Source organism: Hippopotamus amphibius, chromosome 10 (assembly GCF_030028045.1).
Source record: "Hippopotamus amphibius kiboko isolate mHipAmp2 chromosome 10, mHipAmp2.hap2, whole genome shotgun sequence".
Classification (NCBI taxonomy): Eukaryota; Metazoa; Chordata; class Mammalia; order Artiodactyla; family Hippopotamidae; genus Hippopotamus; species Hippopotamus amphibius.
In genome coordinates, this window is record NC_080195.1 from 34,857,846 (window position 1) to 34,881,839 (window position 23,994).

The 23,994-nt window shown below is 38.7% G+C and overlaps 1 protein-coding gene across 11 annotated transcripts in view; it reads left to right on the forward strand.

Moving 5' to 3' along the window:
- The window catches only part of PSD3 (pleckstrin and Sec7 domain containing 3), a 528,631-nt gene that overhangs the window by 403,339 nt on the left and 101,298 nt on the right, over nucleotides 1–23,994 (forward strand). For all 11 annotated transcript variants that reach the window (XM_057697902.1, XM_057697903.1, XM_057697905.1 and 8 more), the window contains one exon: nucleotides 21,414–21,607. In XM_057697902.1, the coding sequence (XP_057553885.1) occupies nucleotides 21,414–21,607 (194 nt within the window). The remainder of the gene's footprint in view (nucleotides 1–21,413; nucleotides 21,608–23,994) is intronic.

Genomic DNA, 23,994 nt, shown 5'->3' on the forward strand with positions numbered 1-23,994 from the left:
GAATGGACTTGGAGGGTATTATGCTTAGTAAAATAAATCATACAGAGAGAGAAAAATACTGTGGGATATCACTTATATGTGGAATATAAAAAATAAAACAAATTCATAAATATAACAATGACAACAAAAACCAGACTCACAAAGAGAACAACCTAGTGGTTACCGATGGGGAGGGGGAAAGGAGGAGGGGCAACAGTGGGGTGGGGCATTAAGAGGTACAGACTGCTATGTATAAAGTAAATAATCTACGAGGGTATATTGTACAGCACAAGGAATATAACCAATATTTTATAGTAACTATAAATGACGTATAACCTTTAAAAATTGATTCACTGTATTATACACCTGTAGCTTATAAAATATTATGCATTAACTATGCTTCAGTTTTTAAAAAAGTGAAGACGTCACCCAGACGGCAGCATAGGTTGTTCCTGACTTTACTCCCCCTCACAAGAACAACAAGTAACAACTCTTAAGAAAAGACACCAGTGAGGGATTCCTGGAACGTAGATGGGGGTCTGAAGCACCCCTGTACCTCAGAGACAAGACAGACTGCATAACGAGGGTAAGAGGAAAGGCTGCAGGTCGACTGTATAGCCCCTCCCCCAGGCCACCGCAGTACCCGCCATGCAGAAAGCCCTGCCCTGAGCCTGTGGTTCCTCCAGTGAGAAAAGAGAGCTGCCTGCCCCCCAGCATTGCGCATTTCTTTTCAGGACCCCCTACTCTGATCTCACACCTGTGAATCACCTGGGAGTCTTGGAGCTCAATACTGGGCATCTAATTGAGACAGGAAAGGGAGAGGGGCTTCCAGTAACCATCATGTGGATCTTGGTAGACTGAGTTCCTACCTGCAGGGCCGTTTATTAATCCCAACCAGCAGCTTTGCCCATCTGCAGGCCCAAGTCAGTGGCTCAGTCTGACCAGGGCAATTCAGTGGGGTGTAGGTCTGCCTAAACGAGGTCCCCAGAAGAGGAGTTCTGCGGCTCTGGAGCCTGGTCTGCTCAAGCCCAGGCAGAAGAGCTGAGTCCTAGTTGCACCTGCAGCAAAGTGTGGCCCCCACCCCCATCTGACAGGAAGGGCAGCTGAGGACACCTGGACGCTGCATAACCCAGCAGTGCCCAAGCCAAGAGGAGGGTGAGCAGAGCTGATTGCCCCCTAGAGCAAAGCCATGGACCCTGCTTGGCCAGGGAACTTGGGGCACAGGTCACCTTGAGTCAAGACCACACACAAAGAACATCAGTGGCCTTGGAGCTGCTTTTCCACTAAGTTCAGATAGGGAAACTAACTCATAGTCCCACTTTTTTCTGAATACAGCTTTCAGCCCGCCCAACCAGGGAACCTTACCAGAGCACCCAGAAAGCTGTGTAGCCCACCAACAGCCCTGCTTACAGTGGTACTGAACACAGCACAGCCCGAGGCTTCCGCCATCCACAAAGCAACACCGGCAACTTCATCTAAGATTTTCAGGGCACACTGTTGACTGATTCAGGGCCCCAAACAGTGAGGCTTGCCAGACCCTGCATCCCATCCTGCTGCCCCTCCAGGGCAGGGAAGCTAATTCATAACCCCATCTGCTGCTGTGTGGTAGCCAGACCTGCCCGTCTGGTGAACCTAATCAGAGAACCCAGGCACCTGTGAAGCCCGTCTACCAGCCTTGCTTGGGCAGGGAACCAAGCCAGCAGTCTTATCCAGCTGTTCTCAGCCAGTGGCCCCCAGCCCCAATCTCAGAGCTCAGACAGGCGACTCGCCTCCAAATAGAGGCCCCGCAACAGCAGGCCCCACCTGCCTGAGGATGTTACCAGCAGACATGTCCAGAAATCAAACTGAGCTGCCTGGTGAGGAACTGTTTCTGCCAAAGTGAACCTGCAAAGTCTGGAAGAGGAAACCGCTTATTCAGATCTGCAGATACCAACAGGAGGAATCAGGGATCATGAAAAATCAGGTAAAGATGGCACCACCAGAGGAAACGAATAAAGCTCTGGTAACTGAGTCTAAAGAAATGGAGGTCTATGAACTGTCAGACAAAGAATTCAGAACAGCCCTCTTACAGAAGTTTAATAGACTACAAAATAACACAGACAACTAAATGAAATCAGGGAAACAATGCGTGAACAAATAAGTTCAACAAAGAATTGGAACCTCCTCCTTAGCCCTGAGCCGCAGGTGCGTGGCACCAACAGAAGTGGTGGGCAAGCTGCTCTCTGCGTGACACCAGCAGTCCCAGTGAGCAGACAGTTCTACCCCTGACCCTGTGCCGCCTGCACGTGGCACTGACAGCTCTGGAGGGTGAGTAGTTTCCTGCCACTTGTGTGACCCAGCTAGAGCCAGTGGACAAACAGCCCCAACCACCCCGTGCCATTCACACCACCCACTAGAGCCAGTGGGCACCCTCCCAGCCCACATGGGAGACATCCTTGAACGCCAGGCTCAGCCCAGAAGGGGACTGTGCTTCTGAACCCCATGGAGCTGAAATAAGCAAAGACATAGTTTGAAAGACAGCTGAGAACTAGGGCAAGATTGTATAATAAGGTTCATCTCCCACATGGGGCCAGTCTTTCAAGACAGGGAGAAATAGGTGCTTTGAATATCAGAAACAGAGAGTCAAGCAAAATCAGGAAATAAAGCAACATGTTCTAAATGAAGGAACAAAATAAAACCCTAAGGGAAAAAGCCTGCAGTGAAATGGAGTTAAGTGATTTACCTGGTGACGAGTTCAATATAATGCTCATAAAAATGCTCAATGACCTTGGGAGAAGAATGGGTGAGCACAGGGAGGAATTCAACACACCGATGGAGAGAAAATGTGAGAAAGTTCCAAACAGAATTTTAGAAGCTAAAGAATATAATAATTCTCTTGAAAAACTGAGGGAATCAACAGCAGACAAGATCACACAGAAGAATGGATCTGGAAGACAGGAGCGTGGAAGTCACCCAAACAGAACAGCAAAAAGGAAAAACACATGTGGGATGACATCAAGTGAACTAACATCTGCATTACAGAATCCCAGAAGGAGAGGAGAGAAAGAAAGGGGCAGAAAGCAGATTTAAGCAAATAATGGCAAAAATAGCTGAATAGACACTTTTCCAAAGAAGACATACAGATCACCAACAAGCACATGAAAAGCTGTTCAGTATCACTAATTTTTAAGTGATAGGAATAAACCTATCTAAGGAGGTAAAAGACCTATACTCAGAAAATTATAAAACGCTGATGAATCAGACTCCCTAATTTCAGACTATACTACAGAGGTACAGTAATCAAGACAATGTGGTACTGGCACAAAACAAGTACAGATCAATGGAAAAGGATAGAAAGCCCAGAGATAAACCCACACACCTATGGTCAACTAATCGATGACAAAGGAAGCAAGGATATACAGTGGAGAAAAGACAGTCTCTTCAGTAAGTGGTGCTGGGGAAACTGGACAGCTACATGTAGAAGAATGAAATTAGAACACTCCCTAACACCATACACAAAAATAAACTCAAAATGGATTAAAGACCTAAATGTAAGGCCAGACAGTGTAAAACTCTTAGAGGAAAACATAGGGAGAACACTCTTAGACATAAATCACAGCAAGATCTTTTTTGACCTACCTCCTAGAGTAATGGAAATAAAAACAAACAAGTGGAGCCTAATGAAAATTAAAAGCTTTTGCGCAACAAAGAAAACTATAAACATGATGAAAAGACAGCCCTCAGAATTGGAGAAATATTTGCAAACGAATCAACAAAGGATTAATCTCCAAAATATATAAATAATTGTTCATGCAACTCAACATCAAAAAAGTAAACAACCCAATCAAAAGTGGGTAGAAGACCTAAATAAGTATTTTTCCAAAGAAGACATACAGATGGCCAAGAGGCACATGAAAAGCTGCTCAACATCACTTAATCATTAGAGAAATGCAAATCAAAACTCCCATGAGGTATCACCTCACACCGGTGAGAATGGGCATCATCAGAAAATCTACAAACAGTAAATGCTGGAGAGGGTGTGGAGAAAAGGGAACCCTCTTGCACTATAGGTGGGAATGTAAACTGATACAGCCACTATGGAGAACAGTATGGAGTTTCCTTAAAAAACCAAGAATTACCATAACCCAACAATCCAACTATTGGGCATATACCCAGTAAAAACCATAATTCAAAAAGACACATGAACCTCAATGTTCACTGCAGCACTATTTACAATAGCCGTATCATGGAAGCAACCTAAATGTCCATCAACAGATGAATGGATAAAGAAGATGTGGTACATACATACAATGGAGTATTACTCAGCCGTAAGAAAGGAATGAAATTGGGACATTTGTAGAGACATGGATGGACCTAGAGACTGTCATACAGACTGAAGTAAGTCAGAAAGAGAAAAACAAATATCGTATATTAACACATATATGTGGAATCTAGAAAAATGTGTGTAACCAGTTTGCAAGGCAGAAACAGAGACGCAGATGTAGAGAACAAACATGTGGGCACCAAGAGGGGAAAGCGATGGGGGAGGGAGGAGTTTGAGGTGGGATGAATTGGGAAGTTGGAATGGCCATACATACATTAATATGCATAAAATAAATGACTAATAGCAAAAAATATCAAATTGTACACTTTAAGTACATGCAGTTTATTCATTGTCAGTTATATCTCAATAAAATTCTTTTTAAAAGAAAAAAAAAAAGACTTCCTCTAACAAACAAAAGCTGAGAGAATTTGTTATGACTAGATCTGCCTTATAAGAAATGCTAAAGGCGTTCTTAGAATGGAATTTTATGGATGATAATTTAACATCATTAAAATTCATTGGTAATTATACATATTTAGTCAGACTTGGGTTCTGTAATAGAGTAATGGTAGTATATAATTCACTTACAACTCTTAAAAGTTAAAATACAAACATAATAAAAATAATCATAATAGTTACGCAGTATAAAAATATGTAAACTGTAACATCAATAACATAAAATGTGAGGAGGAGGAAAAGTAAAAGTGTAAAGCTTAGGAATTCTACTGAATTCATGATAAAAGCACTCAACAAAGTTGGTATAGAAGGAACCTATCTCAACATAATAAGGCCATTTTTTACAAAACCACAGCTAACATCATACTCAATGGTGAAAAGCTGAAAGCTTCTCTAAAAATCAGGAATGAGACAAGGATGCCCACTGTTGTCATTTGTATTTAACATGGTATTAGAAGTCCTAATCATAGCAACAAGACAAGAAAAAGAAATAAAAGTAATCCAAATGGGAAGGGGAGAACTAAAACTGTCACTCTTTGCAGATGACATTATACTACATACAGTAGAAAACCTGAAGTCTCCTTCTATACAAACTTGTTGAGAGCTTTTATCATGAATGGATGTTGACTTTTGTTAAATGCTTTTCTCTACAGCTGTTGAGATGATCGTGTGGTTTTTATCCTTTGTTTTGTTAATGTGGTGTATCACATTGTTTTGTGGAGACTGAACCATCCTTGCATCCCTAGAATAAGTCCCACTTGATCATGGTGTATGATCCTTTTTATATATTGTTGAATTTAGTTTGCTAATACGTTGTTGAGGATGTTCTGTGTTCATCAGGATATCAGCCTGTAGTTTTCTCTTTTTGTAGTGTCTTTGTCTAGTTTTGGTATCAGGGTAATGGTGGCCTCTAAGAAGGAATTTGGGAGTGTTTTGTCCTCTTTAATTTTGGGAGAATAGTTTGAGGACTCTCCTTTATATGTTCAATAGACATCCTCTGTGGAGCCATTCAGTTCTGGACATTTCTTTGTTGTGAGTTGTTGTTTGTTTTTTTTTTAATTTATTTATTTTATTGGCTGTGTTGGGTCTTTTTTTGCTGTACGCGGGCTTTCTTTAGTTGGGGTGAGTGGGGGCTACTCTTCATTGTGGTGCGCGGGCTCCTCATTGCGGTGCGCGGGCTCCTCATTGCCATGGCTTCTCTTGTTGCGGAGCATGGGCTCTAGGCACAAGGGCTTCAGTAGTTGCAGCACATGGGCTCAATAGTTGTGGCTCACGGGCTCTAAAGCACAGGCTCAATAGTTGTGGCACACGGGCTTAGTTGCTCTGCAGCATGTGGGATCTTCCTGGAGCAGAGATTGAACCCATTTCCCCTGCATTGGCAGGCGCATTCTTAACCACTGCACCACCTAGGAAGCCCCTGTGAGTTTTTTGATTACTAATTCATGTTCAATACTAGTAATCTGTCTGTTCAGATTATCTATTTCTTCCTGATTCGGTGCTGGAAAGATTTTATGTTTCTAAGAATTTATCCATTTCTTCTAGAAATTTGTCTAATTTGTTGACATATGGCTGTTGTTAGTATTCTCTTAGATTGTTTGTATTTCTTGGATATTGGTTATAATTTCTCCTCTTTCACTTCTTATTTTATTTGAGTCCACTCTCTTTTTTCTTAATGAGCCTGGCTAAAGGCTTATTAGTTGTGTGTATCTTTTCACAAAAAAATTAGCTTTGGTTTCATTGATTTTTTTTTTTTTCCTATTGTTTTTCTTCTTTATTTATTTCCACTCTGGTTTTTGTTGTTTTCTGCCTTCTGCTGATACTGGGCTTTGTTTGTTCTTCTTTTCCTAATTTCCCAAGATGGTAGGTTGGTTAGGTTGTTTGAGATTTTTCTGGTTTCTTGCGGTAGGCCTGTATCATCATAAATGTCCCTTTTAGAATTGCTTCTGCTGTTTCCCATATGTTTTGGAAAGTTGTGTTTTTGTTTTCATTTGTCTCAAGGTATTTTCTGATTTCCTCTGTGATGTCTTCATTGAGCCATTGGTTTTTCAGTAGTGTGTTGTTTAGTCTCCATGTGTTTATGTATTCTCCATTTTTCTTTTTTAACCTCTTAAATTTGTTGAGACTTGTTTTATGGCCAACATGTGATCTTTAAAATGCCAATGTTAGTTTGTTTGATATTGTCCCAGAGGCCCCTTAAACTATCCTCATTTTTTAAAATTTGTTTTTCCTTTTGCTGTTCTGCTTGGGTGAGTTCCATTAATCTGTCTTCCAGATCGCTTATGTGTTTTTTTCTCTATCACCTAGTCTCCTGTTAATTCCCTCCTGTGTATTTTTCATTTTAGATATTGTATCTCCAGTTCTGACTGCTTCTTTTTTATATTTTCTATTTCTTTATTAAAGTTCTCACTGTGTTCATCTTTTCTTTTACCAAATAGCATTCTTATTGCTATTTCTCTGAACTCTCTATCAGGTAAATTATCTATCTCTGTTTCACTAGGGTTTTTCAGGGTTCTTTGTGGTTTTGTTCTTTCTTTTGAAACATATTCCTCTGTATTCTTATTTTGTTTCACTTTCTCTGTCTCTGTGAAATTAGGTGAAATGCTTACCTATCCCAGTCTTGAAGGCATATCCTTGTGTGGGAGCATCCTTATGCAGTCTGAATGTACCCAGTGGCTTTGGTGGCAGAGCTGGATCTGAAGTGAGTGCAGACCTCATATTCTGGGGTCCTCTGGCAGCTGCCATCTTAGTAGGAGGTAGTGCTGGAGTAGGAGGGACCAGAGACAGAACCATTGTAAGCTAGGTCTTTTCCTATATTCTGTAGCAGTCACATCCCCATTGGAGCCTGGGTCAGGGCCTGTAGGGCTGAAGCAGGAGCCCTGAGGTATTTGGGTTTCTCTTGGGTATGATGGCAGTCTCTGTCTTGGGTGGGGTCATGTCCAGGGCTCAGTGATTTCAAGCTGTACTTCTAGGCTTGTTTCACTTTTTCCCCGTGGTATGCTTGCTTTGGTTAGAGTCTTGGTCAGTGCCAGAGAGGTTGATGCCACACTGCTGAGCTGAATCCTCCATCCCAAATGTATGCAGAGATGCATGCTCAGCCGATGGTAGTCTCAGTGCTGAAGCTAGAGCTAGTCTTGCTCCCTCTTGAGTGTGTGCACCAATGCATGCTCTTGCAATGGCTACCTCTGCTCTGGTCAGAGGCAGGGCCAGGGTCTGTGCTGGCTCCATTCCCTCCAACTGTGTGCTCTGTCATTGGCAACAGTGGCCTCCACCTTTGTGGGGTGCAGCTCCAGAGCAAGAGAGGCTGGAACAGGGGCCCAAAGTGGGTTGTTGGGTGCACTGGGGCAGTGCTGGCAAGCCAGCTAGAGCTCCAGGCAATTTTCAGTCTGCTGTCTTCATTCTGTGTCTGATAGTAAGCAAGTCTGCACATGTGGTCTTTAGAGTCTCAATTTCTTAAAGCTCTCTAGTAAGCCTCACTTGTTTTCGAACCAGCACAGGGGGCTCATCTTCCTGGTGTCAGAACTCAGGGCTACAGTGCCTGATGTGGGTTTGAACCCCTTAGTCCCCAGGGAAGATCCCCAAGCCTGTGATATGCCCTCCTTTTCTCTGTCCCCATGCTGGATCCTGACCAGATCACTTCTCCTTCCTTTTACCAGACTCCATGTGAATCTTTCTTTATAGCCTTGATTGTGGAAGTATCAAGCATCTTACTAGTCTCCGGGTTGATTTCAGCAAGAGTCACTCTGTATGCAGTTGTAGTTTTGATGTGTTCATTGGTGCAGCTGAGCGCATCCTCCTTCTCCTATAATTTTAAGATATTCTATGTAAATCTCATAACCACAAGGGAAAAACCTGTAGTAAGTATACAAAAGAACTTGATAAAGAAGTAAAGCATACTGATACATTAAAACAAACAAAAAAAGACAGTAGTATAAAAATCAAGGAACAGTGGATCTACAGTAAAATCAGAAAGCAGTGTACAAAATGCCAGTAGTACATCTTTACTTATCAATAATAATTTAAACCTAAATGGATTAAATTTTCCAATCAAAAGACATGGAATGGCAGACTGTATTAAAAAATAAGATCCAGGACTTCCTAGGTGGTGTAGTGGGTAAGAATCCACCTGCCAATGCAGGGGACACGGGTTCGAGCCCTGCCCTGGGAAGATACCACATGCTGCAGAGCAACTAAGCCCGTGCACCACAACTATTGAGCCTGTGCTCTAGAGCCCGTGAGCCACAACTAATGAGCCCATGTGCCGCAACTACTGAAGCCCACGCGCCTATAGCCCATGCTCTGCAACAAGAGAGGCCACCGCAATGAGAAGCCTGTGCACCACAAGGAGGAGTAGCCCGCACTCACTGCAACGAGAGAAAGCCAGTGTGCAGCAACGAAGACCCAACACAGCCAATAAAATAAATAAATAAATAAATTTATTTAAAAAAAAAATAAATAAGATCCAACAGTATGCTGCCTAAAAGAGACTCATTTTAGCCTTAAGGATACACACAGACTGAGAGTGAAGGGATGGAAAAAGATACTTCAGGCAAATGGTAACCTCCTCCCCCCAAAAAAAGCAGGTCTAGGTCTGTACTTCCTTCAGAACAAATAGAGTTTAACTAAAACTTGTAAAAGTAAATAAAGAATGTTATATAATGATAAAATATCAATACCTCAAGAAGATATAACAGTTGTGAATATTTCTGCACCCAAATCAGAGCACCTAAATACCTAAGCCAAAAACTGTGACAGAGAACTAAAAGGGAAGTAAACAGCAACACAATAACAACTGGGGACGTTAATATTAATACTCAACCTGTCAACAATGGTTAGATCATCCAGACAGAGAATCAATAAGGAAACAGTGGATTTGAACAATATTACAGATCATATGGATCTAACAGACATATATAGACTATTCTTTCCTACAGTGACAGAAAACATGTTTTTCTCAAGTGAACCTGGAGTATTTTCTAGGATAGACCATATGTTAGGCCACAAAAGAAATCTTAGTGAGTTCATGAAGATTAAAATCATACCAGCTGTCTTCTCTGACCACAGTGATAAGAAACTAGAAATCAGTAACAAAAGGGAAATTGGAAAATTCACTAATACATGGAAATTAACAACACTCTCCTGAACAATGAATGGATCAAAGAAGAAATTAAAGGGGAAATAAAAAGATTCCTTGATACAAATGAAAATGGAAACACAAGATACAAAAACGTATGGGAGGACGTCCTAGGTGGTGCAGTGGTAAAGAATCTGCCTGCGAATGTAGGGGACACGGGTTCGAGCCCTGCACTGGGAAAATTCCACATGCCACAGAACAACTAAGCCTGTGTGCCACAACTATTGAGCCTGTGCTCTGGAGCCTGTGCGCCACAACTGTTGAGCCCATGTGCCACAACTATGGAAGCCCACGTGCCCCGGGCCCGTGCTCCACAACAAGAGAAGCCACTACAATGAGGAGCCTGCACACCACAATGAAGAGTAGTCCCTGCTCGCAGCAACTAGAGAAAGCCTGTGTGCAGCAATGAAGACCCAACGCAGCCAATAAATAAAATTGGAAAAAAAAAAACTTATGGGATGTAGCAAAGCAGTTCCAAGAAGTTCATAGCAATAAACGCCCACATTAAGAAGCAAGGAAGATTCCAGATAAAAAAAACCTAACTCTGTGCTCTAATAAGCTAGTGAAAAAACAGCAAAAAGACCCCCAAGTTAGTTGGAGGAGGGGAATAGTAAAATTAGAGGAGAAATAATTGAAATAGAGAATAGGAAAACAATAGAAAAGATTCCCCAAACTTGGCATTGGTTCTTTTGAAAGATAAACAAAATTGAGTAACCAAGTGAAAAAGAAAAAGGACCAAATCCACAAAATTATGAATGAGAAAGGAGACATTACAGCTGATTGCACAGAAATATAACAAATTGAAGAAAAACTATATGCCAACAACTGGACAACCTAGAAAAAATGGAAAAAATTCTTAGAAACATACAAACTACCAAGACTGAATGAGGAAGAAATAGAAAGTCTGAATATATCAATTCCTACTAACGTTATTGAATCAGTAATCAAAAATCTCCAAACGGAGAAAAATCCAAGGACCAAATGGTTTCACTGGCAAATTTTGTGAGACATTTAAAGAAGAATTAATGCCAGTTCTTCTTAAATTCTTCCAAAAAATGAAAGAGAAGGGGACACTTCCAAACTTAGTTCATAAGGCCAGTATTTCCTCAGTACCAAAACCAGAAAAGGACAATACCAGAAAAGAAAACTACAGACTAATATCCCTGATGAATATGGATGCAAAAATTCTCAATTAAAGTACTAGCAAACTAAATTCAAAAGCACCTTAAAAGGATTATTTAACATAATCAAGTGAAATTTATTCCTGGAATGCAAAGATGGTTCAACATACAGAAGTCAATCAATGTGGTACATATTACATTGAATGAATGAAAAAATGTAATATGATCATCTCGTAGATGGTGCAGAAAAAGCATTTGACAAAATCCAATATTTGTTTATGATTAAAAAAACTTTTAATGATTTAAATATAGAAGGAAAAGCACCTCAATGTAATAAAGGATGTATAAGCTAAAGCTAATATCATATTTAATAGTGAAAGATTGAAATGTTTTCCTTTAATCAGGATAGGAAAAGGATGGTTACTCAAGTCATTGCTAGTCAGCATAGTAATGGAATTTGTTACCAGAGCAATCAGGCAAGAAAAGGAAACAAAAGGCATCAGAATTGGAAAGATAGAAGTAAAACTGTCTCTTTTTGCAGATGATGTGATATTATATTTAGAAAATCCTAAAAACTGCACCAAGAAACTGTTAATTGTAATCAGTGAATTCAGTAAAGGATATAGTATTAATATAGAAAAACTGTTGATGTTTCTATACAATTAATGAATTAATCTAAGAAATTTTTAAAATTATACCATTTAAAATAGCATCAAAACCAATAAAATACTTAGGAATAAACTTAACCAAGGAGGTTAAAGATCTCTTCTCTGAAATCTCTAAGACTCTGATGAAAGAAATCAAAAAAGATGCAAATAAATGGAAAGGACCTTATATTAGTGTATTGAAAGAATTAATATTGTTAAAATGTCAGTACTACCAAAAGCCATCTGTAGATTCATTACAATCCCTGTCAAGATTCCAATGACATTTTTTTACAAAAGTAGAAAAATTATATGAATTCACAAAAGACCCTGAACAGCCAAAGCAATCCTGAGAAAGAAGAACAAAGCAGGCAGCATTGCACTACCTGATTTCAACCTATAGTATAAAGCTATTGTAGCAAAAACAGTATGGTAATGGTATAAAAACAAATAGGTCAATAGAACAGAACTGAGATCCCAGCATAACCCAAGCATATACGGTCAACTAATATTTTACAAAGGATCCAAGAATACTCAATGGGGAAAAGTCTCTTTAACTTTAGTTGCTGGGGAGATTGGATATTCATATGTAGAAGAATGAAACTAGACCCCTAATTTATACCACTCACAGAGATTAAGTCAAAATGGATTAATGACTTGAATGTAAGGTCTGAAACCATGAAATTCCTAGAAGAAAAATATAGGAAAAAATCTCCTTGAAATGGGTCTTGGCAGTGATTTTTTGGATATGACACCTGAAGGACAAGCAACAAAATCAAAAACAGGTGGGACTACATCAAACTAAAAAACTTCTTCACAGAAAAGGAAATAATCAACAAAGTAAAAAAGCAAATATAATAAGGTAAATCAACTATACTTCAATTAAAAATAAACTTAAAAAAATAAAAGATGTGAAGAACAGAGATTCAACCATTTTATTTAGTAACTTGTTCTGAATAGATAAAAATAAACAAAAAAAGCAATCTACAAAGGGGAAAAAATATTGCATACTATATATTCTGATAAGGGACTAATATCCAACATATGTAAGGAACTCATGCAACCCAATAGCGAAAAACCCAATATTCCAATTAACAAATGGGCAGAGGACTTGAATAGACATTTTCCCAGAGAAGTTATACTTAAAAGGCCAACAGGTACATGAAAAGATGCTGAACATCACTAGTCATTAGGGAAATACCAAACCACACTGAGATACCACCTAATGCTTGGTAGGGAAGACCATCGTCAAAAAGGCAAGAGATAGTAAATGCTGATAAGAACGTGGAGAAAAGGCAACCCTACTGCCCTGTTGATAGGATTGTAAACTGGTACAGCCACTATGGAAACAGTATGGAGGAGTCTCAAAATATTAAAACTAGAACTACCATACAATCCAGCAATTTTACTGCTGGGAATGTATCCAAAGGAAATGAAAACAGTAACTTCAAAATCTATCTGCACTCCCCATATTTGAAGCGGCACTATTTATGATAGTCAAGACATGGAAACAATCTAAGTATCCATCACAGATAAATGGATAAAGAAGTTGTGGAATATTTTTAATGGGATGTAATGCAACCACAAAAAAATGAGGAAATCTTGTCATTTGCGATAAGTGGACCTTGAGGACATTATGCTAAGTGAAATAAGCCAGTCACAAGACAGATGCTTTCCACTGGTATGTGGTGTACTTAAAGTCATCCAATTCATAAAGACAGAAAGTGGATAGTGGCTGCCAGTGTTTGGGGGAGGAGGGAATGAGAAGCTGTTATTTACTAAGTTTAGAATTTCAGTTTGAATGTTGAAAGTTTCTGGAGCTTATCTTTATTGTCCAACTGCACTGTCACATTCTTTGTGATTATTTTGCATTGAATTCAAGTTAAGTAAATATTTCAGTTCTCTCTGAAAAATGTTTTTGTTTTCTTTTCAACTATTATTGCCTGCCTTCCCCAAACACACACACACACACACACACACACACACAAAAGCCCTACCAACTTATATTTAAATTCAGAATTTGGATTTCATATAACTGAGTCCCTTCAGGATAACCTAATTTTTTAGTTTGGCGCTAGCTTAACAACTTTGGTACAGCTGAAACACAACTATACTGAGACTTGCCAAAATGGGGTATTTCAGAGTCTCTTTAGTGGCTGGATCAATGTGATGATATTCAGCTCTTGTCAATTTTAAGAAGCAGTTGTTTTCCGTTGTTTGTGGAAGTCCAGTGAAATATAAGACTCCTGTGGACTTGCATGATTCCTTATCTGTCTTTTTGGTTTAAAAATGAAAGCACACCTGTCATAAGTAAGGTAGGATATAGGAAATTTGTGATTTACAGTTGATCTTTAGAAAGAACAGAGAAATAGAAATATTATCTGCTATCAGCACTAGAGCTTTTATTGTTCTCAAAATGAACTGCATCTTAAGTCGTAGACTTAGACCACCCAGTGACTCATACATAATTACACAGAGGACAGATTAAAGATTGTATTGGGAAATTTTGTAGGTTGTAAGATGTTGAGATGTCTGGAATCTCAGTAGAATATACTCTACTAGGAGTCTTTTTAGGTGTACAGAATGTTCATTTATGAGTCATTCTTCTCACAAGCAAGACAGAGAACCCTGCTGTGTCTCTTCTGTTGTACTTTAACAAAATTATTTGTATGTCTTAATGGTTCAGGGTACACAGGAAACTCCTAGTTAGGTGGGCTCTTTCCTACAGAAATGAATTCACTTTATTTATAGAATTCTTTTGTCGGTGTATTGAATTAATTTATATCTGCTTGTATATGCAGTGGAAACAGCCTCCCTTGTGGGAAGACACTGGCATTTATGATATCTATTAAAGCAGTAAAACCCTGCAATGAGACAGTAAAGAGTAAAGTGAATTTAAGTGTAAGGTGACATGATTGTTTCATTAACCTTTGTAATATGAAGAATATTTGTTTTGCAGGATTGAATGTTTTCAGCCCTCACTTATTGTCAGGGTTTTACTGAGCTATACTTTGTTGAACATTTCTCCAGTTATCATTCTCCTGTTTTTGTCTTTAGTTTTAATATGTCTTAAAATATACAAGCGTCTTTAACAACAGCCTTTCTAAAAGAAATGCATGCCACATATGTAATTTAAATTTTTTACTAGCTACATCATAAACGTAAAAAAAAGGTAAAATTAATTTTATAAAGTATTTTTAATTTAGCCCAGTGTATCCAGAATATTATCATTTCAGTATGTAATCAGTATAAAAATCATTGGACTGTTTTCCTTTTTTGTACTAAGTCTTTTGAAATATGGTGTGTGTGGTTTTTTTTTGTTTTTTTTTACTTATTGTGCATCTCAATTTGGACTACCCACATTTTGAGTTCTCAGTAGCCATATGTAGCCAGTGGCTACCATATTAGACAGTGTAACTCTGCTTCTTTTGGCTGATGTTTATATAGAGAAAAATCATAATTTCACCCCCAAAACTCAGTAGAACATTTTAAACAAGATAGTATATGGACTCAAAGAGGACTCAAATAAATTAGAAATGAAATGGAAAACATTATAACTGATTCTACAGAAGTACAAAGGATCATTAAAGACGATTATATGCCAACAAATTGGACAAAGTATAAGAAAAGGATAAATTCCTAGAAGCATACAACCTACCAAGAGTGAACCATGAAAATAAATAGAAAAACTGAACAACCAGTTACTAGTAATTACTTGGACAGGTATTTGATTACTGATTAGATAAACAAATAAAACAACAAATAAAAGTTGTTTTATTTGTTGTTTTATTTGTTCTTTCCTTGAAGTGTTCTTGTCTTCAGAGAAGAATTAATGCCAGTCCTTAAACCACATAAAAAATGAAGAGGAGTGACTCCACCAAACTCATTGTATGAGGCCATTGTCACCATGATACCAAAGCCAGACAAGAACACTTCAAGGAAAGAAAATCACAGGCCACTGTCCCTGATGAACCCAGGTGCAAACAATCCTCAACAAAATATTAGGAAACTGAATTCAAGAAAACACATTAAAAGCATCATGCATCATACATCAAGATCAAGTGGGAGGGGCTTCCCTGGTGGTGCGGTGGTTAAGAATCCACCTGCCAGTGCCGGGGACACGGGTTTGAGCCCTGGTCTGGGAAGATCCCACATGCTGCAGAGCAACTAAGCCCGTGCACCCCAACTACTGAGCCTGCGCTATAGAGCCTGCAAGCCACAATTATTGAGCCTACGTACCACAACTGCTGAAGCCCACACACCTAGAGCCCATGCTCCACAACAAAAGAAGCCACTGCAGTAGCCCCCACTCACTGCAACTAGAGAAAGCCTGCACGCAGCAATAAAGACCCAATGCAGCCAATAAATAAATAAATTTATTAAAAAAAAAAAGATCAAGTGGGATTTATTCCAGGGATGCAAGGATGGTTTAACATCTATAAATCTCTAAATGTGAAACACCACATTAACAAAATGAAGGTTAAAAATCATATAATCTCCATAGATGCAGAAAAAGCATTTGACAAAATTCAACATCCATTTGTAATAAAGACTCTCAAAAAACTGAGTATAGAGGTAATGTACCTCAACATAATAAAGGCCATACGTGATAAGCCCACAGCAAACATCACATTCAACCTCGAAAAGCATTTCCTCTAAAATCAGGGACAAGACAAGGATGCCATGGCAGTTAGGCAAGAAAAATAAAAGGCATCCAAATTGAAAAAGCAGAAGTAAAATTGTCTTTATATGCAGGTGACATGATACTATGTACAGAAAACCCTGAAGAGTCCACCAAAAAACTATTAGAGTTAATAAATGAAGTGTACAGTATAAAATCAATATATAAAAATCAGTTGCATTTCTATATACCAACAATGAACTCTCAGAAATAGAAGTTAAGAAAACAATCATTTTTACAACAACATCTATAAAAGCAAAATACTTAGGAATAAATTTGACCTAGGAGGTTAAAGGTCTATACACTGAAGTCTATGAGACATTGATGAAAGAAATTGAAGAGGACACAAATGAAAAAATATTCTGTGCTAATGGATTTGAATAATTAATATTGTTAAATATTTGTAATACTCAAAGCAATCTAAATATTCAGTGAAATCCTTATCAAAATTCCAATGGCATTTTTCATAGGAAGAGAACAAACAATGCTAAGATTTGTATGGAACCACAAAAAACCGCCAATAGCCAAAGCAGTCTTGAGAAAGAAGAACAAAGCTGGAGGTGTCACAGTTCCTGATTTCAAACTATGAAATAATCAAAGCAGTATGGCAGTGACCTAAAAACAGATGCATAGATAGGTGGAACCCAATAGCCCAGAAATTAACTCACATAAGGCAGCCAAGAATGTACAATGTTGAAATGATTGTCCCATGTCAATATATGGTGTTAGGAAAATGGATATCTACATGCAAAAGAACAAAACTGGACCTCATCTTACACCAAAAGTAAAAATCAACTCAAAATGGATTAAAGCCTTGAACATAAGACCTGAGACCATAAAACTCCTAGAAGAAAATATAGGCAGTAAACTCCTTGACATTGGTCTTGTCAGTTATTTTTTTGATTTGGTAACAAAAGCAAAAATAAACAAGTGGGGTTATGTCAAACTAAAAAGCTTTGCACAGCAAAGGAAACCATCAACAAAATGGAAAGGCAGCCTATGGAGTAGGAGAAAATTTTTGCAAATCCTATGTCTGACAAAGGGTTAATATCCAAAATATACAGCGAATTCCTACAATTCATTAGCATAAAATCAAACAACTAAAGAAATTTGGAAAGGACCTAATTAGGCATCTTTTCCAAAGAGACACGAAAGAGGTTGACAGGCATATGAAAAGGTGCTCAACATTACTAATCGTGGAAATGCAAATCAAAACCATACGAGATATCACCTCACACCTGTTAGGATGTCTATTATCAGAAAGATAGGAGGTTACAGATGCTGGCAAGGATATGAAGAAGAGGGAACCCTGGTGCACTGTTGGTGGAAATGTAAACTGGTGCAGCCACTATGCAAAACATTATGGATGTTTCTCAAAAAATTATAAACAGAACTACCATAAGTTCCAGCAGTTCTACTTTTGGATATATAGCCAAAGGAAAGAAATAATTGTTTCAGAGATACCTTACTCTCACATTAAGAGCAGCATTATTTACAACAGCCAAATACAGAAACAACCTAATGTTCGTCTATGGATGAATGAATAAAGATCTCTCTCTCTCTCTCTCTCTCTCTCTCTCTCTCTCTCTCACACACACACACACACGTATATTATGCAGCCCTAAAATAGGAAAGAAATCCTGTCATTTTTAACAACATGGATGAAGCTGGAGAGCATTATGCTAAGTGAATTAAATCAGATAACGACAATACTATTTGGAATCACTTATGTGGAATTTTTTTTTTAAAAAAAAGTCTAACTTACAGAAACAGAGAGTCGAAAGTGGTTGCCAGGGCCTGTGGGGTGGGAGAAATAGGGAGAGGTTGTTCAGAGGGTACAAACTTGCAGCTGAAAGATTAGTAAGGTCTGAGGAAGTAATATAAAACATGGTGACTTCGGTTGATAACAGTGCATTGTATAACTGAAATTTACTGAGAGCAAAATTTAAATTTCTTACCAAAAATAAATATATAAATATGTGAGGTGTTGGATTTGTTAACTCTGTGTTGGGGAACCTTTCATGATGTATGTGTATATCAAGTCATCAGGTTGTACACTTAAAATACCTTACAATAAATAAATCAGTTTTACCTCAATAGAGCTGGAGGTGGGGTAGGGGAAAGTAAATGCATAAATAAACTAGTATGTCCATAAAATAAAATAGTAGTCAGCAGTAAAAAGGAACAAACTATTGATTCTCACAACATATGGATGAATCTTAAATATGTTTTGCCAAGTAAAATAAACCATTTATGTGACATTTTGAGAATGACAAAACTATTGGGGAGGAAGAGAGACCAGCAGTTTCCAGGAATTGGTGAGGGAGACGAATTGACTAAAAGAAGGTAGCAGAGGGAATTTGGGGGTGACAGAACGGTTCTGTTTGATATTGTGGATACGTGATGCATTATGTATTCCCATCAAACTCTGCATCTCAAGGAGCACATTTTGTATATGTACATTTCTTAAATATCAGCCACGGTATGGGGAAGGCAAGATATATTTCAGACTTTACCAAATTAATTTGTTTTCCAAATGAATTACATAACCATTGTGATATATGTTTACTAGGGTTGAACATATAAATAAATAAATATATTGTAGATATGAAAGCCAGGTTTCTTACTGTTGAGGAAGTACACATAAGCAAAGGGCAAAGGCTGGAATGAACTTTGTCTTGCTGGCTTGGGTTGGAGATATCAGTATGAACTCATGGGAAGGGAAGGAGGGATGGGTAGCTGGACTATTTATGTATATATATACACACACACACACATATATATATATATATAGTTCCCTAGGTGTGTCTGTTGAGGGGGCCTAGAGGCAGTGAGCACACCTAGCACCTAGATTTGGTTTCTGAATACCAGTCTCCAGTAAATAGAACTGGGACTCCTTAGGGAGTGGTTGCTTCCAGGGCTGAGACAAGGAGAATACAAGGTGAGCTTGGAGGTAGCATCTTGTGGTGCCTGAAAGAAGGGAGGTATTTACAAAACAAAAAGGAATAAAGATGAGTCATGTTGAAAGGACACAGAAGCCTACCTAATAGAACACCGAATGACCAAAGCTGGAAAAATTTGAACAACAAATTAAATAATGGTAGTGTTTGATTATAATCCAAAGAATAAAATAAATCTCCATGTGTCCATACTTACCGAAGAATTCCAATTTGTAATGTAGAAGAAATTAGGGAAATAAGAATCACCTTTGCATTACTACAATATAATTGTCTTAGGCAAGATCCACAGATGAATGCTAAAATTAGTGGTCAGAAGTTTAGAGAGAAACAGCATATTTTCATAGTCACAAAATATCTCCCCCAAATCATTTACAAAGGAAGATAATAACTACAGTACAGAAGCTTGCCAGAAACCACCAGAACCAAGTGATCCAGGTGCATCTCTCTGACAGTAAATATGTACCTCCTGATCTGGTGTACTCAGAGGGTTTATCACCCTTGGTATCCTCTCCAAGAATGTATAACCTCAATCTAATGATGAGAAGACAGCAAAGAAACCTACAGAATCACTGACTAGTACTCTTCCAAGTGTCTAGGTCATGAGGGACAAGTAAAGGCTTAAAACCTGTCACTGTGTGGAGGCAACTAAGGAGTCCTGATAGCCAAGTACACGTTGGGGTCATGGGTAGGATCCTGGAAAAGAAAAAGCATTAGTGAGAAAAAAAAATGGGTGAAATCTGAATAAAGTCTGAAGCTTACTTCTTAGTATTGTATTGTTAATTTCTTAATTTTGACACTTTTATTATGGTTATATAAGATGTTAACATTGGGGGAATTCCCTGGCAGTCCAGTGGTTAGGACTCTGTGCTTCCACTGCAGGAGGCCAGGGTTCGATCCCTAGTCAAGGAACTAAGATCCAACATGCCACGTGGCACGGCCAAAAGAGAAAAAAAGTGGTTAACACTGGGGAAACTGGGTGATGAACATAAAGGAACTCTGTTCTGTCTTTGCAAAGCCAAAGTTACCTAAAAATAAAAGTAAAATATAGATGCCTGAGTTGTGTTATTTTCATATATCTCACAATTATTTATAAAGTACCAATGGAGGAAAAAAAGCTGTGTTTTACTCTGATAACCAGATAAACACTTTTGATGATTGTTAAGCTTGTGGTTTATTTTAAATATATTTAAATATATTCTGGTGGTGGTTATTTTGGTTGAAGTTTTAGTAAAAAGATTCAGTATTCAAAGTTTGATAACAATGAAACCAGAGGTGATACAGGACATTAAAACAGGAGAACGAAGACAAATGCTCTTATTCCGGTTATGTTTTCCAGTAGTATATCAGAGCTTATTAACTTTCTTCTACTCTTTCCCTCTCTTTATTAACTGAATGGGACCGCCTCCTTCATACGTAATGTACATTATAACCTCAGAGTTAAACTTTCCCTGCTTGAAGGAACAGGGATTCAAAAGAGAGGGCATGGCACTTAGGGGCTTTCTCGGTCAGTGATCGGGTGCTCCACACTTCTACGGCCATTGGGAAAGTAGTCGCTGTAAGATGCTTTTAAAGCACTGTGCACGGCGCCCCCATCCTAACCCACTGGTAGCTTTACCTGAGGTTTTGATATTGGAGATTACCTGATTATTTGGCAGATATAGTCCAGTATTGTTCACTGGACTTAATCTGTACCTGTCGTATTTTGTACGCTTGGCACTGTTCTAGGTCATGCAGAAATCAAAACCAAAATCCTGATCTCTGCCAAAGAACTTCCACTTGTTTGAAGGGAGACAAACACGAAGGCTTTGTAGTTGGTGGAAAGACCAGAGGCTTTAGAGATTTTACAGTCATATCCTCATTGTTTCTTCCTTTCATTCCTCGGTCTGTGGTTGGCATGTTTATCTAAACTTTGAATATTTCCTTACCTGTGGTATAGGATACTAATGTCAGTCTTACAAGACTGTCATGGTCATTAATACCTGGCACACAGGAGACTCTTCGTGAACCACAGCAGTTCTTATCATGGTCGTCTGTTATCCAGACTGAGAGACCGTTAGAAAGCATGATAGTTTATCAGACCAAATAACTCTGTTCGTTGAATATTGTTACTCAACCTTTGTGTTCAATCTTCACTTTAGAGATGATGAAGAGAAAAAAAAGTCTCCGTCGGAAGGAACTGATGAGAAGGCTAATGGAACACATCCAAAGACCATCAGCCGTATTGGGAGCACCACCAACCCGTTCCTGGACATTCCCCACGACCCGAACGCTGCCGTGTACAAAAGTGGGTTCCTAGCTCGGAAAATCCACGCAGATATGGATGGAAAGAAGAGTAAGCATCATTTGTTGACATTTTCTATTTCATTTATTTCATCGTTAAGATAGGTTCAAAATTTAAAGTGAATTTATCTGAAGTAAAATGAAGGGATAAAGGAAAATTATATATCTTTATTTAGAGAAGTATTATTGAAATTTGATAAAGCCTCTAACCCTAAATCAGAAACCCATTATGCACCTGGTCTTTTCCAAGTAGAATTATAGAACTTCAGAGCTGGAAGACTTCTTACAGATTATTCATTTCTAACCTCTTATTCATTTATTTACTTTTGCCTTCAGCAAGTAATTTTGAGTACCTGCTATGTGCTAGGCATCAAAAATATAATAGTGTATAGGATGGACAAGGGCCCTGTCGTCGTGGAGTTTACATTTCTGGTGGTTGAAGGAAAGGCTTGGATTTATAACACATAGAATGATAAATGGTATGAGGTCCTTGAGACAAGGCAGGGAGGGATAGAACTGAGGTCCAAGCACACGTGAGCACTGACCACTCTGTGTAGTGTAGGCGCACGTGGTGCACTTAGTCCTGGGAGGTGGAAGGCGGCCCCTGTGACAGGATTATGTACTGACACATGATGTTGGAAGTTTGAGTGGAATGCAGTATGTTTCCATGTTTAAGAGTAGTCTTTGCAGAGTGTGAAATAGCAATTGTATATAGTTGGGTAGACTAAGATGCTCAGAATTAGGCTATACCTCCAGGTTATTTCTACCCACCTCCAGACACAGACATGTCATGCTGGGATGGACAGTCCTGCTGTTTCCATCTGTGCTGGGCACTTTTTTCTTAATGTGTTAGCATATTCTATTAGGGTGCAGTCAAGAGAAGCTTTGTAGTAGTGTAGCTGACACTGACTTACAATGCTGAGCAAGCCTTACTGTTCCCAGGTTCTGTGGGAGTGCCCCATCATGTTTCCCGGGCACCCTCTACCCTGGCCCACTAGGCTCCTTCGTTTTCTCTAACAGCATCGTGTCAGCACTCTCGTGGCTGCAAGTGACAGTAAGTCTAACAGCTTAGGAAAAAAGCGCAAGGAAACACCTGCAGATGAAGAATTGTCTCCAGGACATTTTCTGTGTTTCTTTCTCTTTACTGTTTTGCATATCACATTCTTTTTTTATTGAGGTATAATTGGTTTACAATACTTCATTAGTCTCAGGTGTACAACACAGTGATTCATTTTATAGATTATATTCCATTTATATCCATAATTATTATAAAATATTGGCCGTAATTCCCTGTGCTGTACAATATATCCTTGTAGCTTGTTTATTTTATACATAGTAGTTTGTACCCCTTAATTCCCTACCCCTGTATTGCCCCACCTCCCTTCTCTCTCCCCATGGTAAACACTAGTTTGTTCTCTATATCTGTGAGTCTTTCTTTTTTGTAATATTCATTCATTTGTTTTATTTTTTAGATTACACGTGTGAGTGATGAAATGCAGTATTTGTCTTTCTCTGTATGACTTATTTCACTAACCGTAATAACCTCCAGGTCCATTCATGTTGTAGCAAATGGCAGAATATCTATCTATCTATCTATCTATCTATCTATCTATCTATCTATCTATCTATCTATCTGTCTCACATCTTCTTCCTCCATTTATCTGCTGATGGACACTTAGGTTGCTTCCATATCTTGGCTGAAAAGTTAGCTGATAGCCTTATGGGAGCTCCTTTGTAAGTAACTTGTTGCTTTTCTCTTGCTGTTTTTGATGTTCTGTCTTGATTTTTGATTTTTGCCATTTTAATTACAGTGTGTTGGTATGCTCCTCTTTGGGTTGATCCTGTTTCGGACTCCCTGTGGATTCTCAACCAAGAAGTCTGTTTCCTTTCCCAGGTTAGGGACGTTTTCAGCTATTATGTATTCAAATATGTTTTCTTCCACTTTCTCTCTTCTTCTGGTACCCCTATGATGTGAAGTTAGTACATTTGATGTTGCCCTCGAGGTCTCTTAAACTGTCCTCATTTCTTTTTATTCTTTTTTCTGCTCACCAGCAGTGATTTTCACTACTCTGTCTTCCAGTTCACTTCTCCTCTGAGTCATTTAATCTACTGTTGATCCTTCTAGTGTATTTTTCTGTCTCACTTACTGTAGTCTTCACCTCTGTCTGATTGCTCTTTCTATTTTCTCACTCTTTGTTGAGAACTTCTGACTTCTCACTCTGTTCATCCATTCTTCTCCCGAGTTCTTTGATCATCTTTATGATCATTACCTTGAACTCTTTCTCAGGTAGGTTGCCTGTCTCCACTTCACTTAGTTCTCCTTCTGGGGTTTTACCTGTTCCTTTGTTTGGAACATCTTCCTCTGTCACATCATTTGCCTTATTTGCTGGTTTCATTTCTGTGTATCTGATAGGTTGCTTATATTTCCTGACCTTGGAG